The sequence below is a fragment of the Phoca vitulina genome, unplaced genomic scaffold (genome assembly GCF_004348235.1).
Source record: "Phoca vitulina isolate PV1807 unplaced genomic scaffold, GSC_HSeal_1.0 scaffold76, whole genome shotgun sequence".
Classification (NCBI taxonomy): domain Eukaryota; kingdom Metazoa; phylum Chordata; class Mammalia; order Carnivora; family Phocidae; genus Phoca; species Phoca vitulina.
In genome coordinates this window covers 2,351,828-2,365,766 of record NW_022589779.1, presented here as the reverse complement: position 1 = coordinate 2,365,766, position 13,939 = coordinate 2,351,828, and the positions used below count along the sequence as shown (strand labels likewise).

The 13,939-nt window shown below is 44.6% G+C and overlaps 2 protein-coding genes across 2 annotated transcripts; both read left to right on the top strand.

Annotated features, from left to right (window-relative positions):
• Window positions 1–1,319: 1,319 nt before the first annotated feature.
• On the top strand, window positions 1,320–2,580 carry MYF6 (myogenic factor 6). Its single transcript, XM_032393769.1, has 3 exons — window positions 1,320–1,842; window positions 2,134–2,224; window positions 2,443–2,580. The coding sequence occupies exons 1-3, from the start codon at window positions 1,324–1,326 to the stop codon at window positions 2,559–2,561; spliced, it is 729 nt and encodes a 242-aa protein (XP_032249660.1). The 5' UTR covers window positions 1,320–1,323; the 3' UTR covers window positions 2,562–2,580.
• Window positions 2,581–10,672: 8,092 nt separating this feature from the next.
• On the top strand, window positions 10,673–12,549 carry MYF5 (myogenic factor 5). The gene is made up of 3 exons (XM_032393699.1): window positions 10,673–11,173; window positions 11,871–11,946; window positions 12,359–12,549. Exons 1-3 carry the CDS (start codon window positions 10,673–10,675, stop codon window positions 12,547–12,549), a joined length of 768 nt encoding a protein of 255 aa, XP_032249590.1.
• The last annotated feature ends 1,390 nt before the right edge of the window (window positions 12,550–13,939 follow it).

Genomic DNA, 13,939 nt, shown 5'->3' with positions numbered 1-13,939 from the left:
GTTCATCAAGCAGCTGTTATAAGGCTATGTGCTTCACATGCATGACACCATTTGAGTCAACCCTCGATAAAATTCTATAAGACAACCGCTTGTACCTTGGAACAATCCAGAGCTCGTACTTGTCTATGTACACATAAATAGAAATTAACTTAGCTAGGACTTGAGGGGAGTTCTTTCGAATCTAGAGATGCTGTCCTTCATCCTTATATTGTACTGCATTCCTGACCACCATGCTGTGTGTGTTGGACCATGGCAGGCGGTGATTAAAATTTGTATTCCTTGCTTATGCCTTGGTTGCCTCCTTTCTCACCTGAATCCTATGAAACAAGTTTTTTTGGAGTCAATGTATATCAAGAATGCGAACAAACAAGCCACGAGCACACTGTGCAGAGTAGGAGCCAAAACGGAGGCACCTTGGGGGGTGTGTGCAGAGAATTTTGAAATATCAAGTAGCTACAGTGTGAGTCTTGTTTCCACTAAAACTGTTTTTAAAAAGTGATTCCATGTATTGCAACCCCATGCTCTGCCCCACCCCTTACCTCATTGGTATGACTGCTCCACCATGGAGGGGTACAGAATTCAGATCTTGATTGCCACCTCCCCAAAAAAAAGATAGCCAAGGAAGGAATCTGAGCGCCCTCCAGCCACCCCTCCAGCTCCCAAATCATCTTACAGCCTTAGTAAAAGAGAGGAAAGAGATTTACCTGCTGCTATTGAGGCTGAAGCCTGACAGTCATGTATAACCTTTGAAGGACTGTAATGGTTTTAATCACAGGAATAGCATCTTTTTGACAGGCGGGACAGAGAAAAGAGCTGAACCACTCTGCAAATATTAACCAGGCTATTTTGGAGCAATGGCTATTGCCTCTGAAATCTTTCATCATGGGTCTATACTTAGAATTCAGATGAGCCTGGGGGAGGGGAATGGAGCAGTGTAAATCCCCAGTTGTTTTGACGTTGTCCGGTAAACAGGTTAGCATCTACACTGTCATAAATGGAAGCATTCGGTGCTTTATTTATATTGTAGGATTCTCTCAGAGTTATTTGTTTTAACCTGTTCTGCATACAGATTGTCTCATTGTCCTGGAGGTGACACTTCTCAGTTTTCTTTCAAACTAGCTATTCTGGAGAGCACTGTCTGTGATCACATTGGGAGACTGATGCTCCATGACAGCTAAAAGTTGGATTGAGTTTCAGGAGCTACTATATATAAAGCTGGGGCGACTTATGTCACCGCACTAATTAAATGCCATCTGGGTGGTTCCTCTGGGTTTTTGAGCCCATCACCCAGTTCAGACCAAGTCAGAGTCCAAGGAGGAGAACATGATGATGGACCTTTTTGAAACTGGCTCCTATTTCTTCTACTTGGACGGGGAAAATGTTACTCTGCAGCCATTAGAAGTGGCAGAGGGCTCTCCTTTGTACCCAGGGAGTGATGGTACCTTGTCCCCCTGCCAGGACCAAATGCCCCCGGAAGCTGGCAGCGACAGCAGCGGAGAGGAGCACGTCCTGGCGCCCCCAGGCCTGCAGCCCCCCCACTGCCCCGGCCAATGTCTGATCTGGGCTTGCAAGACCTGCAAGAGAAAATCTGCCCCCACTGACCGGCGGAAAGCTGCCACTCTGCGCGAGCGGAGGCGCCTAAAGAAAATCAACGAGGCCTTCGAGGCACTGAAGCGGCGGACTGTGGCCAACCCCAACCAGAGGCTGCCCAAGGTGGAGATTCTGCGGAGTGCCATCAGCTACATTGAGCGGCTGCAGGACCTGCTCCATCAGCTGGATCAGCAGGAAAAAATGCAGGAGCTAGGGGTGGACCCCTTCAGCTACAGACCCAAGCAAGAGAATGTAAGCCCAGATGCTGCAGGGGCAGGGGAATGCTCCGGCTGATTAGATGCTTTCCTTGGGGCCTTAACCTCCAGCTGCTCCGTCTCCCTTCCCCTTCCCCTTCCTCGCCCGCCCCTCCCGCCCCCTCTCCAGTGAACCCCCAGTGACCCGTGAACTCGGGGTGCCTGCAGTAGGCAGGAAATTCGTCCCCGGCCTGAGGAAGTAGGGGAGACACCTCCACAGAGCCTCCCCACTCCCTGCCCGGAACCGATGTTTCTTTTCTAATCTTCTGCGGCCTTGGTTTTTCTCCAGCTTGAGGGTGCGGATTTCCTGCGCACCTGCAGCTCCCAGTGGCCAAGCGTTTCGGATCATTCCAGGGGGCTCGTGATAACTGCCAAGGAAGGTAAAGTAAAAGAAAGGGCACCGGGCTGTGCTGGAGAATATCCCGGGAAGGGGCCTGGGGTGAAAGGGTAGAAAGGGCTCGGAGCGACGGCGGGGACGAGCGCGCGGGGACAGGGGTCCTCCCGCGCTGCCTAAGCGGCCTGGCGCGGGGCCCGCCCTGCCTCGTTCTTCCTTCCTCGGGGGTGCTATACTTGTGTGTTTTTCTTTTTCTGCGCTCAGGAGGGGCGAGCATCGATTCGTCAGCCTCGAGTAGCCTTCAATGCCTTTCTTCCATCGTGGACAGTATTTCCTCCGAGGAACGCAAACTGCCCTGCGGGGAAGAGGTGGTGGAGAAGTAACTCGCAGCCGGAGTTTGGGATGTTCTCCGCGCCGCGGGAGGACCCCCCTCCCTCCTTCTCCTAATCCTGTAGCTTGGGTCACATTACATTAATATTTAGGAACCCCGGCCCAGGAGTTTATGAAAGGGAAGGAGACCTGTTCACAAGGAAACGTCTCAGAAACTGTTGTGCACGCTCAGATGAAAAAGCCTTTCGGCTTTGGGCTTTTACTTTTGGAACCGCGAGTGGCTTAGCTCTAGCAGCCTGACTTTGTGTTTGTGTGGCTAGTTGTGTAACCTCTTACTTTTATTCCGGTGATCCTTTTGTGCCATGTTCAAAAGAAGTTCATTCCTGTCCGAAGCGAAGTGGGAACGTTGCATCGAAATGTTAGTGGTATTGAATGTATTTTTGTAAATATTCTTAGTACTTTCATTTTTTATGTAAACCCAAGAAATATATTTTAAATGTGGAGTGATGGATTGCATATAAAATGTGCGAGGATCCTGATATTGTAATATCAAAAAAAAAAATAAGTTTCTTTATGAACCAAATTGGTCCCAATTTGATTCAACTGAAAAAAAATATGTTTGGGAGCAGGTGCACATAAATAAAGAGGAGCCATATTTTAACTTAGACGCCACACAAGCGCATTTGTTTGGGTGTGTTCTTAAAGGCTGACTGAAAGGGAAGAAAATGGGTTATTTTCCTGTGTCTGAATTAAACTGTTCACTTTTCTATCTCATACAGACCTCACACTTGTGGTTAAAAGTGAAGAATATCCAGGAGGAATCTGCCCTCTTCTCCTTTATCACCATCTTTTTTATGTTTCAACTGTCCTATACCTGGAGCTCTGGGTGAGATTTACTTACCCAGAGTTAACAACTGAATTTTCAACCCAGTAGAATCTCATTGTTGCAAGAGATAGCCACACAAAAACTTGGATTTGCCTAAAAAGCTCTTCAGCTAATTTACCCCAAATTACTTTGCCTCTGACTTTCCAGGCCCCGCCCTTCACGAAGAAGCCTTCCTCTGGAGGACCCAGGGGCTGCACTGGCCTCCCAGCCAGGTCGCTAGCCCCTCCCTAGTTTTCTTGAACTAGACTGGTTAGAAGACTGGAATACCATCCAGGCCTCGTGTGGCTGGGGTTTGTTTTGCAAATAGAAAGATAAAAGAAGGGAACAATCTGTTTCTTGAGATGGGGGAAGGCTTCAAGAGAGGGAAGGGTTAAATGGCTGAGGGCAAAAGACAACAACAACGCACATGAAACCTCTTAGCTGGACCAAATAGCAAAGCCCCCAGAGAGGCTTGAAGCCCCAGGAGCTCCTCACGGCCAGGATTTTACAACGTGTGCCAGGTTTGTTTATCCTGTAACTTCAGGAAGAAACGACCACCAAGAATCACAGTGGGAAGTGAAGCGGAGGAGAGGGCCAGCCATTTTTTTGGAATTGCTGCTTCTCACTTGCATTCTGTAAATGGCACCTTCACTTCCAACACCCCTCCCCACCCTTGACTTCTTCCTTCCTTTTCCCCACAGCTGGTCCTCAGTTTACAAATGTGAAAATCAAACCGAATCCAATATTTCCCGGCCCAACCTTGCTTCCTAACACTCCAGTCTGGACGTTCCTTTTGCACACCACAGAAGTTCCAGATACCACCCCAGACAGCGCCCCCTGCAGGCACGGAGCAGTATCGTGCCCCTTTTCTATCTCTAAGGGCCTCTTTCTGGGGGTGATAGTTACTCTGTCTTCTGAGCACCTGGATAACGCTTGTTTCTCCTAGAATGCTTATAAAGTGCAGAAAGGTTCACAGAGAAAACTGACATTGACATACAATCTCTCCCAGAGGTTTGAGAAAAGCAGGTGGGAGTGTTATGGCTGCAAACTGCTGAGTTGCTGTGGGCGCTGCCTACTTAGATTGAACCCGGGGTGCTCCTGTGTAGCCTTGGGCTATCCCAGCTCCTCCCTTCTTCCCGTTTCCTCATTTATAAAATAATGGTGAGGACGATAACGGTGCTTAACTCGGGGGTGTGAAGATTTCGGTGAGATACATAAAATCTTCAGCCAAAGCAGAGCACCGAACAAATACTCAATGTGGGCTCTCTTTATTTTTCATTAATAAATCTACATTGACCATCAAATGCTTCTCTTCCACCCAAAGCCACAGTTCCTTCAAATACTGTTTGCTGCCTGCGTTGCAGGCGCTATTTGGGAAAAGTATTGATAACAATGAAATCACTAGCAATATGAATGACTCATTCTTAGCATTTTACATATGCACTCAGAATCCTACAGCTACTTGTGTTGAGGGAAACTTGTTACTTCTTTTGAGAAAAGGTTTCTTTGGTATGAAGAGTTTCTTGCATTTGTAAGCATAGATCCAGGGTTTGGAGCCAGTAAATACCAGCGGCTTCAAGCCTGTTGGCTCAATCACCTGCACCCTGAAAGAGAAGCCTTGGCAAATAAGAAAGAACATTTATGGTCTAGAACAGTTTGGCTCTCTTTAGCAATTATTTTTCAAATGTTCTTTCTCAAGAGTGATTAGCTAGCGAACTCCAAATTAGGGCAGTAACTTAATTAAAGAAAAACTGTAGAGCATTTCAAATTATCCAATCAGAACATGTATATGAATATGAATATGTCTGGGTGGTGTGTATATCCCTTCATCATGCTTATTATGTATCTATGATTTTTTCTTGAGAATCAATATTTTCCCTAAAATGTTTGTCTATACATATACATTCTATATGTATACACATTACATATTATATATATATATATAATATATATAATAAAATATAGGTATATATATGTGTGTGTGTGTGTCGCAGATTCATGCCACAACTGAAATCAAATCTCATAATTAACCAGGTGAATTCCCTTACTTTATGATTGCATATATATTTATAATGAGATCTGTGTTATAAACTATTTAGCAGCAGAATGCTTTTTATCAATTCATGGACTTTATTTGCTTGATGGATTTTATTCAGTCTTTGCAAACCAAATCTTCTCTCTCTCTCCTAGCTAGGTAACTTGAGAAATTGTTTGGAATAAGTTTGCCTATAGAGGTCTCTTTGTTAAATAGAGAAAATATCTCCCAAAGACTTCATGTGACCTCCACTGCTATGGTTGACATATTAGACTCTCCAGTGAAATCCTTGGTGTGTTTGCAATTAAAATGTTTTTATTTGATATTAATGATGATAATCTTTACTAAGGCCAAAGCCAAAACAAACAGGGCCATGCAAGCAGAAAATCAAGATATAATAACTTGGTAAAGATAAGCAATTTGGGATTTAAACTGAGCCTCTTTCCAGAGGTAGGCATAAAGTTATCATATTTAAAAAATAAGTTATTTTCCTTTTTTATATTACTATACAAATAATTTATGAAACGTCAAATGCCAGCTTTTTCAAACTAACTTTAATCATCACACCTGAATCATCGAATTCTGACCCTGAACATAATGGAAATTCACTTATGTCTAATGGGCATATATGTATATACGGGGGATGGGAACATGGTGCTGAAATTGTGTTCTCAACTACTGTTGAGACTGCTGGAGAAGTCTTGGGCTGCTAAACTGAACTGTATCCTTACTAAGACGTTTTTGATGCAAAGTTAGAATATAGCCGTTGGTGCTTTTCTCTTAGTAAGCAATGTTTTATATCATTTATTTATCTCAAAATTCTCCTCCCAGAGCACCCTACCTAGAAAAAAATGTTTTAAAAATATTTAAGTTTAAACTTTGAATATCTCATTTCCTAATCTAATGCATTAGTAAATTAGCAATAACATGGTACTTCCTCAAGGAGCCAAGCCATCAAGACATTTCTCCAACAGACCCCTCCAGTCACTCCCTTACTCTCAAAAGCAGGGTTACAAAAGATGACCCTCAGTCCTAGAGGTTTCATTCTGAAACAGAAATTTTTTGCAAGCCGAGTTCAGAGTCAGCTTGGCTTCTCAGTTCAGAATGGCTATGCCATGTGCTGAAACAAAGATAATGCTGCAAGAACTGGCTCCTTTCTCTACTCTCAAGGCTGCTCAAAATCCCTCCATAGGCCTTTGATCTCCCCTGGGAGCCTTCGAACGCAAGCAGAGGCCAATGTCTTCCTCAGCTGTCTTCTGCGCAAATTCTTCCAGCAGCTTTGACAGGTACTAATGTGTTTACTTAGGTGTGCCTGGTTCCCAGAGCTAATAGCAGTTTGAAATTGTTTAGCACATTGTGAAGTCATATATGATAAGCCAAAATCTCTAGAACAGCTCCCTTTGTCCAGGAGTTGATAAGGGCCTCAGAGAGAGGCAGAAGTGATTGAAATGGACTCATCTTTCTATGTATATTTGGTCTCTCCCACTGAGAGAAGCATAGAAAATTTGGAATAATGCAGAATTCCTAGGGTAGGCAAAATTTACTAGAAAAGGAAGCTCTGACCATCATTTCGCTGGTGGGCTCTGTCCATCAACACTAGGATTGTTGCCATAATACTTAAACTAAAATAGATTCTCAAAAAAAAAAAAAAAAAAAAGGTTGGTGATTACTTAAAGGTCTATGCAGCTAAAACCTGCTGAGTCTAAACTGTAAGAAAATCAGATACGCATTTATTTTCCTTCAGAATGTTAAGGGAAAAAAATTTTTAATTATCTATATACTTCACGAGAACCTTGGGTGGCATTCATTTATAACACCATGCATGGCTTAATTGTCTTCCCTTCATCTGCCTACTGTAAGGCTTTCCTAGTAGTTAGTGTTGGAATGTCATTTCTACCAACGTGGTTGCATATCAAATGTGTGGGAGTTTCCTCTCCACGTGAGAAATCCACTTCTCTGAAGAAAGAGTGGAACACTTATTGTATTTTTATTCTTTTCTATGAGGAACAAAAGTCAGTCGAGTCTGATTTTAAGTAAGAGCACCCAAATAATCAGTAGATATCTCTCTCTCTCTTTTTTTTATGATTTTCAACTTTTTTCATACTGCTTTGTTCAATTTCCCCACTCAAAAAAAATTTTATTTTTGTCTGTATTGCTCACCCAGTTTCTCCTCTTCTCTTACACAGTTTCCCCTCGGAAAAGAGCAGCAGAAACTCTCCTGAACTGGGGGACCCCAGCCATCTTTGAGGCACTGCTTCCTTTTCTCTTTGTATACTGTCTCCCCTTTTTTGTGTATTTGTTTGGTTTTGTTCCCCTCCCCCCGCCCCGTTTTTCTTTCTCTCTCCCCCTTCTCGCCACTGACAGCGGTTTAAAAGTTTTGTCTCGTTTTTTACTTTGGTGTTTTGCGATCCTATTTTCAGCGCTTGAGTCCCAAGGGTCCTCAACCCCGGACCTTGTTTCCCCCCCCAGCAAGTCCCATTAAGCCGCCGGGCGCTTGTGTTTTCGCGGCTTCTTTCGTTCCACTCGACCGCGGCACTCTGGTAAATTTGTTTTGAGATCACCTTACCAAAGCCAGCCCTAACCTCTGAGAACTACCGTTACCGACAGAGCCTCCTGAGTGACAGCATCTTCCAGGCCCGGGCGCAGGGAAAGGCGTCGGGCACCCGGCTTTGGCGAGTGTCCGCTCCGCAGCGCTAAGCACGCGCACTGAGCCCGAATTGACCCAGAAGAAAAAATTCACCTCTAGGAGCGCAAGCTCTAAGGAACAGGATGCCCAGTTCCAATCCTGTGTGACCTGGGGCGAATTACCTACCCCTTGAGCTTCGGTTACCGTCTTTTAAAAATGGATATAATAAATAGTTCCCACAGAGTCGTCGAGAGCAGTAAATGAATGAACACAAGGAAGGGGTTGAGAACAGTGCTTGACAAAGAGAAAAGTCTTACTAATTGTTTACTACAAATATCCCGCACTGAGGGATCGGGTACAGAGCTCATGAGGTGCCTGGTGTAAAGAAATCAGCTGAAAGGCGAGTATAACGTACCTTCCCCTTAAACTTTGAGGGGCAAGTTGATTTGTGCCCAAATCATAAATCTGCGCCTCTCGTGTGTACTGCATAGTCGGAGAAAGTGGGGGTATTGGTGCTGACCAGAACCTGTGTGACTTGGCTGAGAATTCCTGGGTGAGATTATCTCCCCACTATTGTATTTCAGAGGTAGCAATGTGTATGCATTCCAAAGTTTCCACCGGTGTGGATGGAGTCTTCCATTACACCTGGGTCCTTTAGGAACTTGACTCTTTTATCTAGTGTAGCCCTTAGTACCCTATTCATTTCAAAGGCATCCACTTGTTAATAGTCCTAAATAAGGTGCAGATGGATTTCCCACTGGCCAGACAATTAAGCAGCCCATTGGTGTGAAAGGGAGCTTGATTTTCAAGGGGGTAGGGGGTGTGGTGGTGTCTTTGTCTTAGGGATGAATGAAGGTGGGAAAGGGGGCAGAGCCCTGCACCTAGTAGCTAACCTTAATGACTGACACTCTACCACCCCTGTTTTTCCGAACCTTCACTTTAGAGAGCGGATCTCATCCAGAAAAAGTTAGAACTTCTCTGATCCCTGCAGACTTGGGATCAGCCAGCCAGGGTTGCTTGAGGAAAATAATTTTAGGAATAAGTAATAGAAGGAAGCACCCTCCCCCCCCCCCCCCCCCCCCCACCGAGCCACACCACTTACTGGGCTGGATGACTGAAGATGGTGATGAGAACACTCCCTCCTGTTTTAATCGGGCCACAAGCCCTGGTCCAAACCTCCGGACTACTTAAATCTATGTACCTAGACCTTAAATAATGGTTTTTCCTGTACATAAACAGCACTGTCCTCTCCCATCCCCACCCCAAGAGATCTGCAAGTGGGTTAAAGGTGGAGGAGCATTGGCAAAAGCGGATTAATAGATTCATTCTTACACATAAATGGCAGCCTTCCCTTCTCTCCTTCTACCCACCAAAGTTCCAAAGACCCTGCTGCGATTGCTTTTCTGGAAGGCTTTTGTCACCAAAGTGTGTGAAGTTACTCAAGGTTTGAGTTGGAAATTTTACACGAGCCGAGAAGGATTGCTGTGCCGGCAGCTGGGATGCATCTGTAACGGTGTTAGTTTGCCTGAAAGCAGAAAATTAGCGACCCCAAAGCCCAGCTTGGCTGTTTAGTCTGTCGAAATGGCAGGGCGGAGCAGAAAGAGGAGAAAGGAAACTCGCTCCTGGAAAGAAAGGTTGCCATATAAAACTCAGTTTCTTTGAATACAGATCGCAGAGGTGCAGTCAGTATGGATCTGTGGCTGGCTGGGGGTCTAGCAAAGGCCTCGTACAAAGGAGGAGGCGCTTGGTAAACATGTGCAGAAGGGGAAAGGAAGGGAGGACTGTTCGTGGTCATCTGGCCCTTGAGCCCACCTCCTGTTAGATGAGCAGACATGTAAAGAGAACTCAGAGTGAGCCCTGTCTTGGAAAAAAGGAACCTCCCTGCCCACCCTCCAATAATACAGAGCCTATAAAGTGACAATCTGACCAGAACAAAATAGATTTTTAAATATCTAGATTCACTAAATGATTCAAAGTGTCACTTCAAAGTTTTTAGCAACCATTATTCAATCCACTGACTGAAAAAATTCCTGAGATAATTGAAGTTCATGTAGACGAGAAACAAACACCAAAAAACAAGGTAATTCCTCGTGCCCAAGATTGGGAAGGCAGGTCGGCTTTTGGTGTTAGCTTATAGTAGGGAGTTTTATTTATTAATATTTGTTATGCATGAGCAATTCCAAAAAGTTGGATGGACTTTGTTCCTTTGTCTCTACCACTCTTTAAGTGATCCCTTCGTTTAGGTACTCTAGAGAGTGCAAGTGAACGGGTTGGGGAATGATCCCCCTGCCCCAGCAGAAATGCAGTAAAACCATTAGCGTCCAAAGGGGCTGTAAACAGCAAATTTTCTCTAGAGGGAAGGCGGAGGTTTGCCCAGACAGCCCCTGCGGGGGTTGTGGTGGGATATGCTAATAGTGCCTGGCCACTGGGGCCGGCCTCCCTCCCCCAAGAATATATAAAGAGCCCCAACCCTAGCACACCCGACCCAGGCCTCCAGGCTTTTGCCCTTGTTAATTACCGGAGAAACCGACCAGGGAGCTCCGCCCGGGATTCGCTGGCCCGCAGCGGCGCCAGGCTCCCGTCTCTCCCCTGTATCTCTCGCTGCTGTCCAGGTGCCCCACTTGCTTCACCGCAAAGAATGGAAATGATGGACGGCTGCCAGTTCTCGCCTTCTGAGTACTTCTATGAGGGCTCCTGCATCCCGTCCCCCGAGGGCGAGTTCGGGGATGAGTTTGAGCCCAGAGGGGCTGCCTTCGGGGCGCACAAACCAGAGCTGCAAGGCTCAGACGAGGACGAGCACGTGCGAGCACCTACAGGCCACCACCAGGCTGGCCACTGTCTCATGTGGGCTTGCAAAGCATGCAAGAGGAAGTCTACCACCATGGATCGGCGGAAGGCGGCCACCATGCGCGAGAGGAGACGCCTGAAGAAGGTCAACCAGGCTTTCGAGACGCTCAAGAGGTGCACCACGACCAACCCCAACCAGAGGCTGCCCAAGGTGGAGATCCTCAGGAATGCCATCCGCTACATCGAGAGCCTGCAGGAGCTGCTGAGGGAGCAAGTGGAGAACTACTATAGGCTGCCCGGACAGAGCTGCTCTGAGCCCACCAGCCCCACCTCCACCTGCTCCGACGGCATGGTAAGGGAGAGCGCTGGTCCCCCTGATCTTTTCCCAAACTTCTTACATCTCATTTAAACCGGGTGTGGCAACCAAATATTCAATGGTTATTGGTGGGTAGTCGGGGGGGGGGGTGGCTAGAAGAGAGGTGCCACGTGTAGAAAGATGCCAGGAAACAGCTGTTGAACAGGATTTTAGTTTGACTTCTTCCCAGGTTCCAGGTGAACATTGTAGGCGAGGGCCGTCCTATGAGGCAGGTGGCTGCAAATGATCAATAACATGTTTTCTCCACATGGCCCCTGTCCTTGCTCTGCTGAGGCCTGGCTGGGAAGAGATGTTGATGCATTCTTTTCAGAGGGCGTTTGTTCCATCGCTGCCAGGTTTTAATGTGTTTTTGCCCTGGGAAAGTATTCTCTCCCTGAATTAGTGTGGCTTCCTTCTGCTCCAATCCATTTTGCATGGTTAACCCAACGCACATTGCTGCTGAATTCCACCCCCGCCCTCTTCCCTGTGCCGCTGCTCTCCTCTTCTTCAAGCACAGAGATTGACCTCAGTGCCCTTACAATTCGGTGAGGGCCAGCCCTTCCTAAATCGGGGCGATGAAGGTGATTGAGAGTGGTCAGTATACGGAGCCATTGGTCAAGCACAGCCGCACCACAGGTCGGAGCATCTTTTACCAAGACCTGAAAACAAACCTCCTTTGTGTCTTGTATTATAGCCGGAATGTAACAGTCCTGTCTGGTCCAGAAAGAGCAGCAGCTTTGACAGCATCTACTGCCCAGATGTACCAAATGGTAAGAACTGATGACTTCAGAGGAGTTTAAAAATCAGTTCAACTTCACAGTTCAGCCTGTCAAAGCAGAGTCTGCTTTTCCAGGTTGTATTGGGGAAGGGAATAGAAGGGAGGATTCTTATGGGGAGGTTTTGGTGCAGCAAAATATACACACATCTTTTGTTCAAAATACCCCTAACAGGGACACACATATGCACTGTTGCTCAAAATTTTACTAGGGGGGCTTCTCCACTCCCTACGTTCACCTCCATGAATTGCTAGATGTTTGTTGCAAATTTCTGCATCAGGCTTTCTCTGACCACCTGACCCCTGGGTGTCAAAGTTGCTGACCTGTGGTTTAAGGGGCCACATAAACAAGTCTCTCTATTTGGGATTTTTTTTTTTTTTTAATGGTTTTCTCCTTGTGTTCTTAGTATATGCCACAGATAAAAGCTCCTTATCCAGCTTGGATTGTTTATCCAGCATAGTGGATCGAATCACCAATGCAGAGCAACCTGGATTGCCTCTCCAGGACCCGGCCTCTCTCTCCCCAGTTGCCAGCACGGATTCACAGCCTGCAACTCCAGGGGCCTCTAATTCCAGGCTCATCTATCATGTGCTATGAACTGAAAATCTAGTCTAGATGAGTTCTACGAGGAGGGCCTATTACACAGGAGGAAGGAAGCCCCAAAAGTTCAAAAGCAAGACAACTTGTATATAAAGATTTCTTTTCAGTTGTAAATTTGTAAATATTATCTTGCCACTTTATACAAAAGTGTATTTAACTAAAAAGTCACCTTTGCAATTATACTTTCTTTTCTCCTTCTCCTCCTCCTGCTCTTCCTCCTCCTTCTTCTTTACCTTCTTATTCACTTTAGATATATAGTTCCAATAATATTCTTTGTGCTAGGGGGCAATTCATTGAAGGTAGCTTGTTGCAATGCTTAACTTATATTTTTTTATAAATATTGCTTGTCAAAATATTATGTCTGATGTTAGATCTTTATTTTTTTCTTTAAAACATTAGAACAGCTGGAAATCAGTTACAGGAAACTTAAATATATTTAACTTTTGTTTTTCTATTAACGCTTTGGTGATATTCTGTTCAGTAAACACATAACAATACTGCCTAATGGTATATATTTTGATATTTTCTTATAAGGAATGCATCTTTTTAATGTAAGCACAAAATAGTACTTTGTGGATAATTTCAAGATATAAGAAATTTTGGAAATTCCACCATAAATAAAATTGTTTAGATGAAGAAATATTTTGGTTCATGTTTTTTAAAAAGAACACCCTTAACAGAATTAGCGGTCACTGACACGAAATTTTTAACATGGGGCTGAAAATAACAAAATAGTTGGCTTTGTGGATACATTTGAATGCTTACCATCTCACGGACACATTTTAGGTCCTGTTGATGTCACAAATGAAGAGAACGTTTCTGTTTTAATCAGCTTTGAAGGGAGCCTGCTAAATACAATTTTTCCCTTCTCTTAGTACTGTGCCCAATAATGTCAAATTATATGTGTGTGGAAGGGAAGGAGAAGTTATTCAGGACAAGACTACATGTTTCAATGAAAAGAAAGTACAAACTTACATCATTTTAATACCTACAGGACATTAGAAACCATGAGTTAGAGAATATTTACTTTACTTGCCTGAAAATATCTTGATACATTAATATGTTAATATTGTCAATAAAATATTTAAAAGTACTGAGCTGATTTTTTTTTGGTATTGCTAAAGTGCTGGAATAAGAAAACTTACACAAACTATATATAGTGAAGTGAAACAGATTGCAATTGCCTTCCTTCTTTTCACAGCCTTTTTGATTTTATTAATCATATTGTGTGTGTGTGTGTGTGTGTATGATGGACATGCATTTTTTATTGTTCATCACTTTAAATCTCCTTTAGCAAGAATTGAGATAAAACATAGAACAATTAAGTAGAAAATAGGTTTAGGTGGTCATTGAGATAATTCTTACAAGTTTACCATTGAGACACAAG